The sequence below is a fragment of the Mobula hypostoma genome, chromosome 2 (genome assembly GCF_963921235.1).
Source record: "Mobula hypostoma chromosome 2, sMobHyp1.1, whole genome shotgun sequence".
Classification (NCBI taxonomy): Eukaryota; Metazoa; Chordata; class Chondrichthyes; order Myliobatiformes; family Myliobatidae; genus Mobula; species Mobula hypostoma.
Window position 1 is genome coordinate 226,213,518 of NC_086098.1, and position 21,967 is coordinate 226,235,484.

Here is a 21,967-nt window from a genome sequence, read left to right on the forward strand (position 1 = left end):
TTCGCAGTATTTTTTCCCCATTTATTTTTACGAGATCAAGTTGCGATCTCGACTCTCAACCCGGCACGGATGGAAAGCATACTCGGGAGCGGACCCGACTAGTTTTGAAACCGGGAACCCCCACTCCCGGGTCCGACGCCGATGTCGTTGCGCCACCAGCCAGCCCTCGCCTTCTGTTTCTCTCTCCCCGTCCCCCATCTTCAGTCCTGCCGATGAGTTTCAGTCCGAAATGTCAAATGTCTTTTTTTCCATAGATGCTGCCTGGCCTGCTGAGCTCCTTCAGCATTTTCTGTCTTTTGCTCGGATTTCCAGCATCTGCAGATTTTCTCTTGTTTGAGATTCTATAACTCTTGATTTCCTCTGTCCCTTACAGCCCTTGCTTTCTCATTCCCAGTGGTATAATGTGTAGAAGTTGTTTGGTTTATTCACCATTATTTACTGTGTCTGCACATATATTAATACCGACACATGAATGAATACATTAACAGCCCACTAATTTACATTTACTATGCTGCTTGTCCCTTTTAAAGAAAAGAGTGAAACCAGTTCCCAATGTTTCCAAATTTGCAAAGTTAATCCTAGAACTGGGTACATCATCCATCTCTAGATCCATTCAGATGGGGACTTTCTGTTCCCATTGGACAAATCTTGAACATATCAGCATATTTCATTGTCAGCTCATCTATAGTCGATGTGGTTGCTTACACCAATTACATTCTTCCAATCCCCTTTTGGTTCTTTGAGCCAATCCCTACCCAATAGAAGTGATCTGATTGTGTGATCATCTTTCTTTTCTGCCCATTTTCAGAAACCACACAACACATCTGGCCTAGGGAACTACTGTGGGCACAGCTAGCCAGTCATTAACACCTTTAGCAAACCCGTTTAGCTGTGCTAAAATGTTTGATCAGTCAAAGCTGCTTTACTGCTGAATTCATCTTACACACATTCAGACTAACCCTTGTTGCATGTTTGTTGGTTAAACATTAAAGTCAGGAAGCTGAGTTTGGGAGTGTATTGTGACTGTTAATTAAGCATAAATCAAAGCATTTAATTGCAAATGAGTATATCAGTTTTTTATTATCACGTGTACAGTGAAAAACTTTGCTTTGCATGCCATCCATAAAGAACAATATTGGTATTGGTTTAATATTGTCATATGTACTAAGATACAGTGAAAAGCTTGTCTTACAGACTGTTCATGCAGATCAGATCACTACACAGTGCATTGAGACAGAATAAGCTAAACCAATAACAATGCAGATTGAGGTGTAAATGCTACCAAAAAAGTGCAATGCAGATAAACAATAATGTGCAAGATCAGAGCGTGGTAGATTGCGAGGCCAAGGGCCAATCTTATCATACTAGAGGTCTGTTCAAGTGTCTGATAACAGTGGGATAGAAGCTATCCTTGAGCCTGGTGATATGTGCCTTCAGACTTTGGTATCTTTTGCCCGATGAGAGAGGGGAGAAGAGAGATTGTCTATGGTGGGTGGGGTCTTTGATTATGTTGGCTGCTTTACTGAGGCATTGGGAAGTATAGGCAGGGTCTATAAAGAGGAAGCTAGTTCTTGTGGTGTGCTGAGCTGTGTCCACTACTTTTTCCTTGGTACAGGGTATTATGTTGCTAACAGGTTTAGTTCATGAAGCTAGAACCAGGTTACTGCAGACACAGCTCTGGCAAATTAATGGTTTATGTTTGGACTGGTTGGGCAGGTAGGATAATGTGAGATGAGCATATTATGGAATAGATAATTACAAGTGTTTTGGAATTGGCTAAATACAGGAGTAATGGAATAGACTGCACAAATGTAATAATGTACATTATGGTGAGATAACTTAGACAAGGTTCAGAGAGTGCTGGTGCTACAGTTTAAGTTATATGGGAATTGATGCACAGAGTTAGGAAGTGTTGTGAAGGACCATGTAGAGATTGGTAGATATTGAATATAGAAACTGTTGAGAGTGGTGCTTGTATAGGCAGCTTCATAGGACCAAATGAGGTAGATGAGATTCATGTAGGTGGGAAAGGTCGGCATGGCTGTGGTGGGCTGAAGGGCCTGTTTTTGTACTGTACCACTCTAAAATCTGTATAGAGCAGTGTGAGGCAAGTAAGTGGAAAGCATGGGAACATTGTGGGCTAGTTACATAATTCACATGACATGAAAACCTTTGAGGTCCAAAGTAAATGTGAATTGGTGCATGCCCTGGAACTGGAGGTCCAGTGGACCCTTTGCTGACCACAGGAGGTGAAATGTGATAATAACAGTAGCTTGGACCCAAGCTTCTTGAAGAGCTCTGGGAAATCTGCATCAATGAGATGAGCACAGGTCAGTGCTAAGCCAAACGACAGGGTGAAAACTGGAGTATGACAGGCATCATTTTGTTTGTTTTCCAGATCTGTTTCATGATGGCCATCAACTTGGTTGGGCAGCGAATGGACTTGTACTCTGCAATTCATGCCTTATGCCTGACCGCCATTGTCCAGCGGCGTCGCAGGAAGGCCATTGCTGAGATATGGCCCAAGTATTGTTGTTTCATCGCCTGCATCATTTCATTCCAGTATCTGCTGTGTCTCGGGATCCCTCCCTCTTTCTGCAAAGGTGCCTCCTCAAACCAACTGAGTAACATAAAGCAACAAAGCGTTTAGATAGACGTTTAGGGAGAGATTAACCTTGAGGTAACTCGTGCCACTGTGCATTCTGGTGATGTCAACATATGGTCCGTAAACTGCTCCTTGGGTGTTACAGAATAAGACTCCAAGAGATAGCCTACCAACCTGTGTTGCCTATCAACCATCCAGTTCTGCACAAATCTTACACAGACCCATTTTACTCCCCCTCCACTCCCATTAGCCTCCCCTTCACCCAACCACCTCCATGGATTCTCCCACTCAGTTACACACAGGGACTCGTTTAAGTGGCCAGTTAACCCACCAACCAACAATTAACCTGAGGGGAAGTGGCAAACTCCACCCTCAACGGTGGTTGTTATCAATGTACAGTGGGGACTATAGTACCTCCTCTTGTTATTGGATACAGAGACTTGGAAACGTCAAGATGTTTCACCCTGAACATCCACCTATGCATGTGACTTTGACATGGTTCCTATGCTTGCATTAACTCTTGATCAGGTCCACCATAAATTGTTGTATGTGCAAATATAGCCAAAACTCAAAATGCAGCTAAACAAGTTGAATCATTTCACAAGTGACCTGATTCCTGTCAATAATTGCTCTCTATGTCCCTACCAATCTGCCCCATTTCTGTGCTTCACAGCTTCCAACAGGCTTGTCCGCCCTCCCTGGAGCAATGCTTCAGCTGGGTGCAGCTGGCTACAATCCCTAAATACTCCTGTTGTCCCATCATTCAAACACAAATACCAATAACAGAAGCAAAAGGTGGAGTGGGAATTACTCCCAGTGTAGTCTCACAATGATGAATAGCTTGTTTGCGTCAGGAAACAGGAGAGAATCCTTCCTTCATGTATGGTATTCTTTACAGATTATCCTTGGAGATCCAGCCTTGGACTGAGTTCCAATCTGATTAAGTGGCTGTATCTGCCAGACTTCATAAGGAGACCCAATCCTATGTTCCTTGTCTGTGAGTATCCAGCATGTAAGGTATTGAAATTCCAGTGAGAGAATGTATTTATCTTTACATCTTCATATCCTAGATATGATAGATTAAAAGTCTGATCAGAGTTAAGATTCCAGTTTACAATTGTAGGTAAGTGCCCTAGTTAAGAACATGTTTTATAGTATTGCAACTGCTATGCTGTTAGGCACTTTATTTCAGCAGCTTTTCTGCAAAACACAGTGTGTTCTGTTAACTAAGCTTCATAGACTAGTATTTTGGTTTCTGCTAAGATAAGGAGCCGTTTGCTTGGTTTAGGAATGTTCTGTCACCCAATCAGGTTTGTCTTGGTAACATTCTGTCCAGGGGGATGCCATGGAACATTCGAGAGAGCTGGGCGGGATCAGATTTCTGACGGACAGTTGGTTAGTTTTGGGTCTTTGCAGGCAGGAGTTGGAAGAGGAAGGAGGAGCGGAGAAGAGCTCAAGGGAAGACACTCACAGACTCCTGCTCAAAAGGGAGACCCTGGTGCTAGGAGTGCTTTGTGCGGTTGAATGGAGGAAGTGCAAATACTCCTGAGTTGGCCAATTAGTTTATAACAGTCTTCAAGGGAAGTTTAAACTGTGCCTGGTGACATGGGTTCAGTGGCATGAGTGATTAAAGTGATACAACCAACTACTTCAGAAACGAGCTCCAACGTTTATGTGCACATTTAGACTGGGTTAACTGTAATGGACCTTTTTCCTTTTCTTTTTCTATTAACTGTTAAAGTTGAAATATCTGTAAATATACTTCCACCATAATTTTATTCCGGTGCACGTGGCCAATTGGTTAAGGCATTGGACTAGCGACCTGAAGGTCATGAATTCGAGCCCCAGCCAAGGGAACATGTTGTGTCCTTGAGCAAAGCACTTAATCACACATTGCTCTGCGACGACATTGGTGCCAAGCTGTATGGGTCCTAATGCCCTTCCCTTGGACAACATTGGTGTCATGGAGAGGGGAGACTTACAGCATGGGCAACTGCTGGTCTTCCATACAACCTTGCCCAGGACTGCGCCCTGGAAAGTGAAGACTTTCCAGGTGCAGATCCATGGTCTCGCAAGACTAACGGATGCCTTTATTAATTTTATTCCGGTGTAAGGTCTGTTGCTTCCTGGGGAATGGTAACTTTGCAGGGGGCAGTATTGATAGAGCATTCACCACAATGTTTGTTCCCTCAGCGGAACATTCCTACTTTCCTGTTTGGTTGAACCCAAATCATACTGACCCTAGACATGCATGGCTTATTGAAAATGGCCTTCTCACTGTTACCCATGCAATGCTAAGTCACGTGACTGTTAGCCAGAGTTAGCTAATGAGCCTAGTTTGTTACGAGCTTCCATGAGAGGGCTATATAAGTGTGATTGAAAGCCAGGTTTCTATTTAGAATAATAGGAGAAATATCTCTGTTTACTTGGGGGTGGGGGGAGGCCAGCACAAGTAGGAGAATCTAGAATGAGACCATAGTCACACAGGACTTAGAAAGAGGTTGTTTAAAATTGAGGTGTATGGAATGGTTAATCCCTGAAATTCTCTTTCCAGAGAGTTGTGGAGGCTAGATCACTGGGGGGATTTAAAGAAGAAGAAGGGGATAAATTTGAGAGTAAAGTGGCTCATTTATGCCACTAACTTACATTATGGTATGAATATTGAAAATGGAACATTCTTTAACAGTTATAACAGGATGTAGGTGAGTAATGCAATGCCATCTAGTGGCATCCTGTGTAATACAGTCAAATCAAGTCAAGTTTATTGTCATTTAACTATATACATGTATTAGAGTACATGACCATATAATGTATATAGAAACAAGACAACGTTTCTATGAACCAGGGTGTAAAGCACTTAACACATATAACATACGATAAGTTATGAAGGTAAGGATAAAATCTACAGATGAATTGCATGTAAATAACGAACTAAAGTGAATTAATATTAAATATTGTAGGATAGAGAATAGATTAACCAGTGACCCTTCAAATACATTGCTAATGCCAGGTCTTTTGAGGTCAGGGAATGTTATCAGCCTGGTGAATGATCACATTGCAGTCTCTTCCAACAGCATTAGTGTATCATGTTACATTGCTTTAGCATACCAGGGGAGTATAAAAGCAATTTCTGAATAATCTCGAGCTCACCATATGTCCAGGTGGGAAAATAGCGTCATCCACACCTTTAAGGGAAAATAATTTTCAGGGCTTTGAGCAGAGCTTTGGAGGAGGGGAGGAAAGAGACTGAATCAATTCCACAATGTAGACCACCGGAGACTCCTGGACTGAATGATCTTTTGCTGTAGTGGTAGCCATTGCTCTGTATCCTGTGTAATTATTGTTAAAACGCTATTGTTTCCTTTATAAGTAAAGAATGATTTTTTTACCTGATTTGCTCTCAGATGACTTCATGTTGCTGTTGTACGCGTCCAACCAGTGGCAGGTGTTTGAGGATGAGAACAAAGGAGCAGTGCGGCTTTTGGCCGGGGAGAACACAGAGATCGGCCGCAGTCTGGATACAGCCACCGTCAGTCAGTATATCCCCGTTGCCAACTTCCTACACTGCAGGTATGCCACTCCTGAAAAACCCGGTCACTATTATTTCAGATACCAGTGATCTCAGTGTTTTGTCTCCCTAACTTTGGATGCTGGTTGACAAACCAAAGTTTGAGAGGTCCTTATGTGCAGATCCCTCATTTTCAGATGGACACAGGTCACACAATTGGGTTGTCTGGAGGTGGAAGAACAATAATAAGAGAGAGAGGGTGAGTTGCAAGGCTGCAGGGATATAAGGAGTGGGGAACGGAATTGATGGGATTGCTCCTCTGAAAGCTGACATGGACTTGATGGACAGAATGGCATCTTTCTGTGTCACGGGCAGGAAGAAAAGCATATTGAGCCATCAAAAATTATGCAATGTGCTACCTTTTCTTTCAATAGCTTCATCTGAAAACTCTTAAAAGGTGATTGCGGTTTATGGTCAACCAGTTAACTGACCAAAAAATACAAATATATGAATGAGAAGTTAGGGGGCTAAATTAATCAGTCATTTAGCATATTCTTTGAGACTGAATAGGCACCATAGCATCTGAAACTTAATTCACATTGACAAAGAAACAACTGCAACTTCCAGAACTTGTGACTTTATCTGTACACCCATTTTTTACCACATGTAAATAAGGTAAAAGTTCTAACAGGAAGTACGCAAGAAGGAAGTCCCAACAGATACTAAAGTTCTACAGATACTAAAGAACTTCGGAATACAGTATCCTTCCCAGTTTGTAACTGCAAAATAATCAGAACAGATGACCATGGAAAGAAGTTCATCTACAGTATCTCTAATGAGAAATAGGTGAATGCCAGTAGTGATTTCTTACTTTAAAGTGCTAATTCCATCTACACTTTTTAGTAAATGTAAGTAGTGGCTAAAAAAAATGGAGAGAGAACTGGTGCAAGTCTTTTAAGAAAAATGAAAGTAAACATTGTTGCCAATTTGAGAAGTGTATACAGTGGATTCTGGTTAATTGGGCCATCAGTTAATTGGGACATGGCTTATTTCAAAGGTTCAAAGGTTCAACTTAATGTCAGAGAAATGTATACTATATACGTCCTGAAATGCTTTTCCTTCGAAAAATATCCACGAAAACAGAGAAGTGGCCCAAAGGATGAACAACAGTTAAACGTGAGAACCCCAAGGTCATCCCCAGCTTCCCCCTCCCACGTGTAACGGCAGCAAGGCAATGATATCCCCGCCCCTAGCAAAAAAAAAGCACACCCGCTACTGAGCACAAGCGTGAGCTAGGCAATAGCAAAGTCACAGACCTTGCAATTACCCCAAAGACTACTGCAATTCATCCGGCATTTGACAACCCACAGGTTCTCTCTCTCCCTAATAAGGGAGAGGGAAGTGTTCCCTATTTTCACAGCAAGTGGGAGTCATAACAACAACCTGCTGGTTTACAATGTTAAAAAGTCAATTTCGTCACTTTTTCCAAGCTCTGTGCCTGAAGATCGCAAAGATCTCAGGTCTTCGGGCCCACAGCGAAAGATTTTCCGGCCTCCCCAACAACACACGAGTCTCCTGCCGTGACACCAACCCTCGATCCACCCGTCTCCAGAGCTCCGAGATCTTAGGCTTCCAAACACAATCAAGACTCTCAGGCCAAACCCTTGGCATGTCGAATAGTGGCCAGTCATGGAATCCCGAGAACGGGTCCCATTCCTGCAAAGAACTGAAGTCTGCGTGTAACTTAATATATAGGGTTTTCAAAAGAACCCTGAAAGGGAAAAATAGAGATGGAAATAGAGCTGTTTCCAAAGTTGCAAGCAAAGGAGTCATTGTTTAGCGCCATCTTAACTCTGCTTCCAACTCTTAAAGAACAAAAACAATTGTTAAAGAACAAAAACAAATTGAGAAAATAGCCAGGATTCCTTTCATTTATTTGGGATACCATGCTACTTAATTGGGACAGAAGACGGTCAGTAATGTGTACTTGTGTGACCATCAGACACTACACCTGGCTAAGAGTAACACACATCAAAGTTGCTGGTGAATGCAGCAGGCCAGGCAGCATCTCTAGGAAGAGGTACAGTCGACATTTCAGGCCGAGACCCTTCGTCAGGACTAAGGGTCTCGGCCTGAGAGGTCTCGGCCTGAAATGTCGACTGTACCTCTTCCTAGAGATGCTGCCTGGCCTGCTGCATTCACCAGCAACTTTGATGTGTGTTGCTTGAATTTCCAGCATCTGCAGAATTCCTGTTGTTGACCTGGCTAAGAGTGAACAGTTGTGTTAGTGGCGTGTGCTTATATTATCCACGTGGGTCGATGGACCATCGTCATTATCATTATGTGCCGTGTCGTATAATGTGGACAACCATGGTCCCACAAGCACGATTGTTCTTTGCAAATTTTCCTGCAGAAGTGGCTTCCCATTGCCTTCTTCTGGGCTATGTCCTTACAAGACAGGTGACCCCAGCCGTTATCAGTACTCTTCTGAGATTGTCTGATTGTCTGCCTGGCATCAGTGGTTGCAGAAGCAAGACCTGTGATATGCTCCACCTGCTCCTATGACTTCATGTGACCCTGATCGAGGATGGCGGGGGGAGGAAGAGGCTAAGGAGATGCTACACCTTACCCAAGGGTGACCTGTAGGCTAGCGGTGGGAAGGAGCGCCTTACACTTCCTTTGGTAGAGACAGAACTCCACCCCACCGCCTAGGGGCCGACGGATGCTGATTCAAAAAGCAGTGATTTTTTTGTCTCTTTCAATATTTTTAGTAGCTTCTACATAGAAGAATACAGAGTACAAGAAATTATATATAAAGGTAAAACAAAACAACTACCAATTACATTATATCTATTCATAATAACAATCTCATTACCCCATATTCATGTAGATTAGTCAAAGTTATATTGAATTATACTAATTTATTACAAAAAAAGAGTCTAACCCCTACCAAGACCAAAGCTGTTTATTAAAGAGGAAAAAAAAGGTAAAATACCTTCTCGCATAATAAAAATTAATAATAGCCAACATCTAAATTTAAACAACCAACTGAGGGTTTTGCAAGTTTTGAAAATAATTCAGAAAGGGTCCCCGCAATGTTTGGAAGTCTTGACGAGATTCAGAAATTGAACAATGAATCTTCTCTAAATCTAAGCATGACATAATGTCGCATAACCATTGAGCATGAGTAGGAGGAGAAACATACTTCCATTTAAACAAAAGCACCCTCCTAGCTATAAGAGAGCTAAAGGCCAAAATATGTAAATCAGATGTCTTCAACTTGATATCTTGTCCTGCAGCAATACCGAATAGGGCCGTCAGAGGATTAGGCTTAAAATTGACTTTGAAAAGTAAAGAAAAAGATGTTTTCATAATTTTGTTTGTTTATTTTTGACTTTTAAAACAAAAAAAATTGAGACCCTTTCCAAGATGCCATGAAAAGATTTGACACTGGCCAAAAAAGTTACCTTCCTGGACTAAATTGAAAGCCATCTGCCTAAACCCACTCATCGTCAGCTGGCAGAGATATCTAGAGTGCGGAAATTTACAATTATACGCTTGATACATCAGCAAAATAAACTGTGAGAAGAATGGGCATTACGCGAGGGACAACGGGGAATATCCCAAAAACAGAAGTGTGAATGTAAGTATCCAGATGCTGAGGTGGCCCTCACTCAGTGGCTTCCATTGTAACTGGAATTGACAATGGATCAATGATCAATGTTTTTAAAACAATCAGAGGAGCTGGCTAAGAAGCTGGATCATGAACAGATGGTTGGTTGTCTCGATGGAAATGTAAATTCCACATTAAATTCAAGAAGCGTCCAGCAGGAAAGGTAGTGCTGATGCTGTAAGCACAAAAACATGGAAATCTACTAAACTCCTCGACTTGTTTCCAAAATTTTGTGCAGATGATATCTACACTGTCAAAGAAACAGGCCTTTTTCATCGTGCCATGCCAGACGGTTCCCTTTGCTACAAACACACACTATCAGCTTCAAAGAAAGCAATGGATTGCATAACTGTGTTGCCTTGTTCAAATATTTCAGGAACTGATTTAAAAAAATGTATTGGTTATTGGGAAAAGCATTAAACCTCGATGCTTTAAAAGGCTGCCAACGAATAGTTTACCAATCGAGTACTATGTTAGTAATGCATGGATGACTTCGGAAATTTTTCAGAAATGGCTAATGACTTGGCATATGGACCTGCAGTGGAAATCAAGCACAATTCTGCTTGTTGACAATTGTGCAGTACACCCTAATGTAGAATGTTTGAGAACTATCCAGATGGAAATTCTGCCTGCCAATACAACATCGTTGGTGCACCTAATGGATATGGGTAAAGGTAAAGGATCCTTCCCGCGCCTTGTTTGGCACATTGGGCAGCAACCCTACCATTTCTTTAGCGCTTGGGTGTGTTTATGAGACCAAGTTGCTAGCTCGACACTCAACTCAGCACGGATGGAAAGTGTGCAAGGAGCCAGCCAGATTTTAACCTGGGACTTCTTGTTCCGAAGTCTGGGTACGGATGCCACTACACCACCAGCACAGGCATGAGATACGGGATATGCGAATCATAAAAAAATTTCAAGACCTTCCATCGCAGAAAGTTGGTGAACCACATTCTCAAAGCAATTGAAGAAAATCTACTGACATCTTCCACAGCCAAGGAAGTGAGTGCAAGCGTTAACCTTTTACAGGCAGTACAGTTTGTCTATGATAGTTTGTGATAATTCAGAGCCGTTTTGTTCACAGTGGTTTCAAACATTTAGGCTTGGAGATGTCAGAAACAGTTGGGAGTGAAAATGAAACAATTTCACTAACTTAAACACGAGGTATTCTGCAGATGCTAACTTAACACTAACTTAACAATTTAGGAACAATGAAGAGATTGGAGGTGCCAACAATTATCTTGAATGTTACATTGAAAATGAATATTTAGGTGATGCAGTTGCTCAAAAGTATTGTATGAAAACACCAAGGCAGGGAATATGAAGATGAGGAAAGTGATGAGGATGACACAACCGAAGCTGAGTAAGTGACCAATAGGATGCCAGGGAACTTCTAGTTGAATTACGACACTTTCGAGCAGGAAGGCAATGGAGGCAGTTCATGTTCTGCACTGGGTGTCTGCACTGACTCTGTTTATATACAGTCAATCAAAAGAACGCACCAACATGTTCCTCCGTCAATTACCATTGCAAACTAATAGTTTTATAGTACTATAGTAATATTGGTAGTGTTCTAATTTTTTCTGTATTTCATTTAAGTACATAATTTGTTAATCAGCTAAATGGTAGCTTGTCTTTTAACTATTTCCATAAAACTTCGCCTGATTGGGCGGCTGCTTAACTGGGCCAAAACATACTGATCCTGATGTGCCCTAATCAACCGGAATTGACCGTATCACAGCAGTGGATTGAAAAGGCAGTGAATATATTAAAATTCAGAAATAGATAATAGTGGGACCAAAGTCCAGACTGTTTCGAGATTTAAAAATAATTTCAGGCAAATAATGCTGTTGGATACATAATTTGTAGATGAAATTAACAATTCATTGCATTTTAAGTAATGAGATTATTACCTGGTTGTTTGATAGAAATCTGATCAAAACCTTACAACTTGTAACTTCATATACATGACTAAAATATCAGTGTCTGTCATTGTGAGTGAAAATTAAGTGTGTTTTTCACGAGTGTCTTTCAGCAGGGGTTACACGACTGTTATGGTCAAACATCTAACTGGCCAAAAAAAAAAATTAATGTTGAACTCCATGGATGAGGGACTTTGGGGGACAAGTTAATTGGTCATACAGCATTTTCTGTCAGAGTCTTTACAGTCTGAATGGGCACCATAACATGTGAAACTTCATTCACATTGACAAGTACATAAACTGTTAGTCTCGTCCCCACTCTGAAAAGAAAATATTGTATACCGTTTTTAAACAAGCTGTGAAAATAATTTCCACCACCCACCCCACCCCCACCCAATTCTGATTTTTTTTTTTACAGTTTATCGAATGCAACTCTGTAGCTACTGAATGGCACAGTAGTGTAGTGGCTAGCATAATGGTCTACTGCCCCAGCAATCAGGGATCAATAAACACAAAATACTCTGCAGATGCTGGGGTCAAAGCAACACTCACAACACGCTGGAGGAACTCAGCAGATCAGGCAGCATCCGTGGAAACGATCAGTCGACGTTTCAGGCCGGAACCCTTCGTCAGGACTGTAGGGGGAAGGGGCAGAGGCCCTATAAAGAAGGTGGAAGGAGGGTGGGAAGGAGAAGGCTGGTAGGTGCCAGGTGAAAAACCAGTAAGAAGAAAGATAAAGGGGTGGTGGAGGGGAAGCAGGGAGGTGAAAGGCAAGAAAGGTGAAGAAGGAATAGGGGAAAACACAATGGGTAGTAGAAGGAGGCAGAACCATGAGGGAGGTGATAGGCAGTTGGGGGAGGGGGCAGAGTGAAATAGGGATAGGGGAAGAGAGGGGGAGGAAATTAGCGGAAGTTGGAGAATTCTATGTTCATACCAAGGGGCTGGAGACTACCTAGACGGTATATGAGGTGTTGCTTCTCCAACCTGAGTTTAGCCTCATCATGGCAGTAGAGGAGGGCATGTATGGACAGTCAGTTCCTGCCACTGTCGTTAAGGAGCATTCTCCCTGAGACTGCTTGGGTTTCCTCCCACATTCCAAAAGACGAATGGGTTAGTAAGTTCTGGGCACTGGAATCTTGGTAACACGTGCGGGCTGTCCCCAGCGTATCCTCAAACTGTTGGTCATCGGCGCAAATTATGCATCTCTCTGCATGTTTTGATGTTTCGGTGCATATGTGACAAACAACGCTAACCTTTTGGAATTTTTGATGATTGCTTCTGGAAGTGAAAGTTGGTCAAGTGAGTGTTTCCCTGCTGAAGTTACTGCACTAATGGTAATTACCTCATGGATTGTTTTTCCTCCAGGTGTTACTTAGACATGTTGAAAGTGGTGGTCTTCAGCTACCTGTTCTGGTTTGTACTCTGCCTCATCTTTATCACTGGGACAAGCAGGATCAACATCTTCTGCATGGGTTACCTGGTGGCCTGTTTCTACTTCCTGCTCTCCGGAGGACAGCTGCTGCTGAAACCTGTCAGGGTTATAGTCGACCACTGGGACTACTTGATTGGCTACACTATCCTGGTGATTGTGACAAAGAACGTCTTCTCTGTACGTGCTCTTCACTCTGCTCGTCTCATTCACTGGCATGGCCAACCCCCCAGTCCAAAGAGTCTAAGTCTGGTCCTGAAATCCCACTGGCTGGCTCTGTGTGCAACTCTGCTGCTTGGTAGGATTTCTGTGGGGAAAAATGTTGGAAAAGGGAAAATGGAATTCTTGTACTGCATGATTGGTTCCTCCACTAATATGGGTGGTTTGCAAACCACAGCTGAGATCCTATCCTGTGAATGTTTTGTTCACCCTATGCATGGCCTTTGGGCGATACCAGACCGCTACCTGCATTAATCCCCAGATTAATGTACTATAGATTAGTGTAGATCGCTAGTTAATGGTTGCACAGACACAGTGGGTCAGAGGGCCAGCTTCCATTCTCCATGCTATGCAGGAGCAAGCCTCCTTAGCAAGTGTGAGGTCTGCTTCTGCAACCCACAACATTGGCAATCAGAGCAGGAGAGCACTTGTCTTGATTGCCCCACCATTCATCAAGAGGGTAGCTGATCTTCCTCAGTGCCATTTTCCTCTTCCCATTGATTTGGATGACTACCTTTTTACCTTTCACTTCCACCTTGATTCTCTCCTGCTGAACACCCCAAAGTGTTCCATCCTGCTGTAAATCTAGTTTAAACCCCCTCCAACAGCTCCAGCAAACCTTGCCCAACCGCCAGGATATTATTGTTATATGGGCTAAGATGTAACTTGCCTGAGTCACACAGGCTCTATCCATCCCAGAAATACTTCCAATGGCTCAGAGGTCTAAAGACCACCCTCCCCGTAGTCTCTCTGGCCATGAATTTATTTGCTGTATGTCTCTGTTTCTGCCTTTGAGTACAGCCCTGGGAATCCACCCCAAGCAGGTACTTCTTACTTAAAGACAGACCCAGTGCGGCAGTTTTTCTTTATGTCGCACTATCAGATTCCCCAGCCCAGCGATGAGGCTGACTTTCAACCCCCAGTTTAATCAATTCGTCTTCACCCCACCTTTTGCCTTGACCCTGTGACGCTTGGGCTTTCCTGCTTCCCAGTGAAGCACACAGTGGGAAACGATCTGAAGCTTTTCCAGTACACCAACAGGCCTCGAAACAGAATGGAGGGCCCTGCACAGCCGCCACATCACACTCATGCTCCTGGTTTGGTAAATAGGAGGGCGATGTTCTACGAGATATTTCTTTGATTAGAGGGAGCTCTTTGGGCACCGTATTATAATCAAACTCCAGTAATCCACTCTCCAATGGCTGGACTCTGTCTCACCTTGTAATTTTTGCCACGGTCCTCACTCGCTCACCAATTTCCCCATCCACTCACTGGACCCTGCTCCTCACACCCTCCTACCACTCGCTGGGGAACCTGTTTCAACGCTGCCCATCCATCCCCTCATCCTGAGCTGCCTCAAGATTCCAGTTCTCCTGGCCATGTTCACTTGAACCTTCCTGGTTAACTGTGTACTATCTTTTCAAAAAAAGTAATAAAGAGTGTATTTCAGCATTAACAAAATACTATTCTGAAAAACTTACTGCTATTAACAAAATACATCTTCTAATGCTGAAAATTTGCTAGTCTAGCATCAGTAAGGTCCTACATTTGCAGGGTTAACAGAGTTTTACAGTAGTGAAAGGATATTTGATTTGTACAGTTTATAGATCTAAAGTAGAATAGCTCTGGAAGCATGCTGGATTTGGGAGAGTTAAAAACATAAGATTCAGCAGGAGGGATGATAATCACAGGGAAGATTTAATGAACAGGGTGAATTTTGCTTCAGGAAGTGATTTAGTATGCGATACAAGTAGTGAGATCTGTGATAATTGTAGCAAGAGCTGAGACTCAATTTCTCACATATGGAGCAGGTTCCAATCGTGTGGGAGAAGTGGCACCTGACTACTCTAACATTAATATACCGGGAAGCCACTGTCATGCCTTGGGCTGTATAATTAATCAGGAGCATTAGGCGAAGCAAGAAAATTTGTTAAATCAACCTGACCAACAATGTCTGTTAAACAAAAACTAAATTGCATGCTGAGCCTAGAAATCGGGCTAAGTTAACTCTAATCTACAAATCGGTTGGGCTAACCAAACTAGTTACAATACTGTGGAAGGGGGTTTCCTACACCAACCAAGGGCATCCTTGCACTGGTTTTGTGTAATAAGAAGGAAGTAATGAGCAATCTTGTTGTAAATACTACAGTATTTCAGGAGAGAGGGGTGACCATAATATAATAAAATGCATCAAAATATAGTGTGAAGGAGTTAATTCCAAGACCAGTGTCCTGAACTGAATTAAAGGAACATAGAACAATACAGCAAAGGAACAAGTTTGGGCCTCTTTGTCTTTGACAAATGCCTGACAAATTGACTGGAATTTAGTGACGATTTCAATAGTAAAGTGGATGGGGGAGACTGATAGATGTGGTGTATTGGAACTTTCAAAAGGCCTGTGATAAGATTGGAGATAGTTTAATGTTATTTCCAGTAAAGGAGAATGAAATAAGAGATCAGTGTGCAAAGCTAAAACAAATGGTTTGGGGGTAATGTACTGATCTAGACAAGGTCCAACTGGCAGACAGGTATCGAAAAGATGGAGCTGTTGAGACACGGAGATGATTTACAGGTACAGGCAGCTGACAAAACTACTAACTATTCCATTAATTACACATTTTCTGGACTACATTCACTGTAATCCACAGTCTGTAATTCCCCTTTTGAAACTGTTTTTTCGAACCGTCAGTATAACCTAGCGTTTTTACAATATCCTGTGGGATTCAGCGAACTGGATTTTACAGAAGCACACACAGAATGCTGGAGGAACTCAGCAGGCCTCATAGATGGCATCTATGAAAAAGAATACAACTGATGTTTTGGTCCGAGACCTTTCATCAGGACGGCTCCTGATGAATAGTCTCGGCCTGAAACATTGACTGTTTACTCTTTCCCATAGATGCTGCCTGGCCTGTTGAGTTCCTCCAGCACTCTGTGTGTGTGTGTGTGTGTGTGTGTGTGTGTGTGTGTTGTTTGGATTTCTAGCATCTGCAGATTTTCTCTTGCTTGTGATTGGATTTTTTGAGCATGGAGGCATGGCCACAGCAGTCACTGCTAAAGCGGACTTGGGGCCAGATCAAAGCGGCGGGGCCCAGGCACAAGAGTGAAAAGTGAACTGATGTTTGGCATGTTTAAGTGCCAAGCCAGGTTAAAAAGGTCAAGGTATCAAGGCCGAGGGCAAAGGATGGATCATGTTCAGCTCACTACTCTGAGGTTTACCTGTCTCAGTGCTGAGCTTGATTCGTGGCTCGGGATTCACTTTCAGGGGCTCTCTGGTTCATGTTCTGCGTGTTATTTGTTTACATTTTTATCTTTTGCATGATTTTTTCTTTTTTACACTTTGGGTGTTTGACAGTCTTTGTTGTGTGCGGTTTTTAATGGGTTCTAGTGTGCTTTTTTGTTTTGTGTCTGCCTGCAACAAGACGAGTCTCAAGGTTGTACAGTATATAGTACACAAACTTTGATGATAGATACACTTTGAACAAAGAGTGGGACTACACAGGTTATTTTCCAAGTGGTAGTCATTCTGTTAATTGGAACCCAGCTTATTTATGATAGATAATAATGAGTTAAATGTAAGAATTAAATGGAAATATCTCCAGGTTTGTGGAGGAAGGATGTTGCGTTGGATAGAGTTGTGGAGGATCCAATGATTTGGACAGGATGAGTGAGTTTGCAGATATATAGTAGATAAAGTAATGTGTGGTTATCCACTTTGGTGATAAAGACAGGAAGGCAGATTATCTGATTGGCAATAGAACGAGAAAGAAGGGGGTGCAATGAGTTTTGGGTGTCTTAGATGATTAAGAAGACAAATGGTACGTGGGCTTTCATAGCCAGAGGGTTGAGTACAGGCGTAGTGCGTGTACTGTTCACCTAGGTCTTCTCATATACAGCAACAGACTACAACAAACTCAGAGTGAATCAAATTATAATCATATTTACTACTTGCAAGGGGAAATCTACCTCCATATGTTAAGTTGTCAGTAGGTAGCTTCAATCTTACAGCTCAAAGCAGATCATTTTTATATGTTTACAGACTTCAGTAATTCATCAATTTCATGTCTTTGAAATCATTCTATCCTATAACTGCATTCCTTACTTATCTGCATCCATCTCACCACCCCAATGTCCTGTTTTTCTCTGCTGTCAAAATCCTCCCTGCCACAAAACACACACATCAGCAAACCAACAAAGCACTCTGGGATCACACAGATACGATTTTGTCATATTACATTTAACAAAAGTTATAAATTCATAAAAACCTCAGGATTACAGATATATTTCCACTGCAGGGATGTCTCGTTGCATTTCTATAGGATCAGGGTGGGAATGCACCATAAGTATTGTGTGCAGTTTTGGTCCCCTTATCTGAGAAAGAATGTTATTACCATGGGGTGACAGTAGTGGAGATTCATCAGACTAATTCATGGTATGATGGGATCCACATAGGAAGAGGAATTGGGCTTATAGTTGTTAGAGTTTGGAAGAAAACTGAACTACAGTGAAACTTATAAAATCCTGGTGGGACTGAACAGATGTGATGAAGGAAGGATGTTCCAAAAAAGTCTCAAACTAGATGTCACTGCTTAATAATGTAAGAATTGTAATTTGGGACAGAGATGAGGGGAAATTTGTCCACACAGAGAATGGAGAACCTTGAATTCCCTATCACAGAAGGCAGCTGAGGTCAAATCAAGGGATATGGGGAGAAAGTGTGAATAAGGGATTGAATCTGGATGATCAGACATGATCGAATTGGATAGTGGAGCAGGCCCAATAGGTTGACTGACTGATTCTTGCTTCTAATTTCTGTGCTTCATGTTGACTCAGCTTATTCATCCTTCCAAAATGTAATGCACCTCATTTTTCAGCATCGAGCTCTATCTGCGAATGATCCACTAGCTTGTCTCTATCTCCAAGCACTCTATCACTATTCTCTTCACAGTTTAATGCGTCACTCTTCTGAGTCATCAACTGTTACGAAAGTTGTATCTGAAACACCTACAGCAAGTCCAAATACACTTTCCTCCAGTAGAGGATATCATCTTTCATTACAAGAAGCTCGGAGACTTCGGCCTTCACCCTGCCTTGCGTAGCTGGATCCTGGACTTCCTGTCAGATCACCAGCAGGTAGTAAGAGTGGGCTCCCTCACCTCAACCCCTCTGACCCTTAACACAGGTGCCTCTCAGCGCTGTGTCCTAAGCTGTCTCCTTTACTTTCTGTATACCTATGACTGTGTAGCCTCCCACAGCTCCAATCTGCTAATTAAATTTGCTGGTGATACTACGTTGTTGGCCTAGTCTCAAATAATAATGAGGCAGCCTACAGAGAAAAAGTCATCACCTTGACACAGTGGTGTCAAGAAAACAACCTCTCCGTCAGTTTTGCAAAAACAAAGGAGCTGGTTATGGACTACAGGAGGAATGGAGACAGGCTGACCCCTATTGCCATCAATAAATCTGGAGTCGAGAGGGCATACACATCTTGGGCAAGTTCTTGGGCATACACATCATCGAGGATCACACGTGGTCTGTACATACTGGCTGTGTGGTGGAAAAAGCACAACAGCGCCTCTTTCACCTCAGACATTGAAGAAGTTTGGTATGGGCCCCCAGATCCTAAGAACTTCCTACAGGGACACAATTGAAAGCATCCTGACTGGCTGTATCACTTGCCTGGTATGGGAAGTGTACTTCCCTCAATTGCAGGACTCTGCAGAGAGTGGTGCAGACAGCCCAGCGCATCTGTAGATGTGAACTTCCCACTATTCAGAATATTTACAAAGACAGGTGTGTAAAAAGGGCCCGAAGGATCACTGGGGACCCGAGTCACCCCAACGACAAACTGTTCCATTTGCTACCATCCAGGAAACAGTACCGCAGCATAAAAGCCAGGACCAACAGGCTCCAGGACAGCTTCTTCCACCAGGCCATCAGACTGATTCATTCATGCTGATACAATTGTATTTTTATGTTATATTGACTGTCCTGTTGTAAATACTATTTATTAAAAATTACTATAAATTGCACATTGCACACTTAGATGGAGATGTAACAAAGATTTTTACTCTTCATGTATATGAAGGATGTAAGTAATAAAGTCAATTTAATTCAATACTGCAGCTTGGTCTATCCTTCCTTCCCTCCACCCTCCACCCTGCCTCTTTCAAATTGACATGGTGTTGTGGTCTCGTCTGTAGTCTTTGCTCCTCGGAGAATTCGTCTCTCCCCACCCCCAAACACAGAATTCAGAACTATATACTAGTGAGGGGGCAAAATGCTCTGGGAGATCTTGTCAATGACCTGCTCTTTAATGGTCACCCATTCCCTCTCTGCCTGTACCCTCGTGAGCATCTCTGGAAATGTGCTGTTCTCAGAGCACACAGTCTCACAGGCAGAGTGTAGTGATGTCAAGGTTAGGCTTCTAGAGCTTGTGCCCTCAGTGATAACCATTCCCTTACCCCGATAGTCCCGAACACAGCACGGCTATTCCATGGAACTAAGGTGCCCTGTGGTATCTTTATTGATTGGATTAATTCAATTAACAAATAATATATAAAATACAGTTACTCCTATAACCCTGTTTGGCTTTAATGAACATTTTAATTTCCTGTCTCTTTCTTTTCATCTACAGACATGAAATAAAATTTGAGAATATAAGGAGCGTTGGTTTAAACTCATTGACTTCGATCTGCCAGGTTGCTTCCACCCCACCCCCCCCCCCCCGGGATTCTGTTTGCCACACAGACTGGGGATCTCCGTCCTGTATTCCTTTTATTCAGCACATTTAACAATGTGTGAGCGTGGTTAATCAGCGGAGCATGCTTAGCCAAGAATCCGTATTTAACTGTTAATGCATACAGACATTTAAGTGAATGCACTTCCAAAAGTACATTTTCTTAAAGGAGGAATATATTTAAGCAGGTGCTTTTGCTGACGCATGGCGTCCCCCAGTCATTGTTCACCAGCAGAATGTGCACTCGCTCCAGCCTTTGTCTCTCACTTTGCTGACCATGTTTTTTAAATGGGAGAGGGAAATAAGGAAACATTACAGAGACGGTCAAACCCGCTGCAACAAATTTGATGGCAAATTAACTCATGCTGTGATTGACCCCTGACAGATTGGCTCCTGTGTCTACTTGAAAAGCTTGCTTGAGGGGAACTGCTGGGTGGTGCAGACGTTTGGAATGGCTTGTACGATCACGGAGTATGATCTGCGTGAGTAGATAATAGTTTGTTTCACCAGACTTAGAAGTCAGACGTGAGATTCCCTGCATGGGGTGCATGACGGGAGGAATTCTCCACTGTATCAGAACTATCATGCTGCTTACCAACATCCAGTACCAAATTAGCAGAATTATCCTCTAATTAAATATTAGGATACCTAGAGGTACTTGTCAGGAAGATCCAGAGCACCCATTGGTGTGTGTGTCTGGGATGGGCATTGGCCTTCTACAGAGAGCCGACAGACATGCTGAACTTATCGCCCATCCCATTGCTGAACCTGGTGACCACAGACCTCTTGGACCACTGTCAATGAGAATGGGGGATGAGGAAAATAATCAGACCTAGCTTTGGTGGGGAGGGTGGATTGGGAGCAGGAAAACAGAATGGCATTTTAGGGGAAAGGGGCAATGGGATAGATGAGCAGCCAGTGTTGAAGGGGATCAAGGCAAGATTGGCGTTTGGTTTTGGGGAGGATTGAGGTCAGGTATTGAGGGAGATCATTGTTTGGTGTTGGGAGAGATCGGGGAAGTTCAGTACTTAGTGTTGTCAAGGATGAAGGGAGACAAGCATCTGGTGCTGGGGAATTTGGTCAATATCAGCAGTATATTTGTAGGGATTGAGGCAGATAATGATCAGGGGACGAGGGAGGATGAGCGAGGTGTGGAGACAGATGGGCACTGATCGGTATTCGTTATTGATGAGTTGGCTGTTTATCAGCGTGCTGTTGCCAGGAACGGGGTAGATTGGTGCTTCCTGTTGAGGGAGGGTTCAGTGGACTGTGTTGAGGAAGGTCAGTGACATTGGCAAGGCAGAAACTGGGAAGGTTAGCAACTGGTGTTAGGAGGGTCCTGGATGAGATCAGAATTTGTGTGGTGGGATTGGGACCAGGATGAACCCAACCTCCTGGAGGGGTGATATGGGAAGTGCTGCTCACTCTTTTCACTGGAGCTGCCAGCAGATTGGTGAGAGGGGCTTGTTGCTTGGCAGACCAGGGGAATATGATGGGAGATCATTAGCAAAGTGAGGAAATGTGCTGGGAAGACAACATTCTCATGGTCTGCCCAGCGACTGACACTCCTAAGACAGCTAGTCCTAGCCTCCCCTGTGCTGCTTCATAGAATCATAGCAAAGAAAGTAACATTGTCACATGAGACCTGATGTGAAAACACATCAGCATCACAAGGGTGATATTTTGGAATGTTTCTAGCTCATTTTTTAATTGATATGAAACAAACCGGAAACTCAGTCCAGAAAATCAATAGAATTTTAATTGTATTTTGCTGGATAAAAAGCATGATTCAGTTGAATTTCATGGCAGTGGTGTTCAAAACGTTCTGCTGGTTCACACTACCTCACTCCATTCTTGGTATGAGGCTAGTGG

The 21,967-nt window shown here is 42.8% G+C and overlaps 1 protein-coding gene across 2 annotated transcripts in view; it reads left to right on the forward strand.

The window, feature by feature from the left end:
* The window catches only part of LOC134342897 (piezo-type mechanosensitive ion channel component 2-like), a 240,104-nt gene that overhangs the window by 111,964 nt on the left and 106,173 nt on the right, over positions 1-21,967 (forward strand). For both annotated transcript variants that reach the window (XM_063041568.1, XM_063041569.1), the window contains 5 exons: positions 2,399-2,603; positions 3,504-3,602; positions 6,010-6,175; positions 13,074-13,317; positions 20,481-20,577. In XM_063041568.1, the coding sequence (XP_062897638.1) occupies positions 2,399-2,603; positions 3,504-3,602; positions 6,010-6,175; positions 13,074-13,317; positions 20,481-20,577 (811 nt within the window). The remainder of the gene's footprint in view (positions 1-2,398; positions 2,604-3,503; positions 3,603-6,009; positions 6,176-13,073; positions 13,318-20,480; positions 20,578-21,967) is intronic.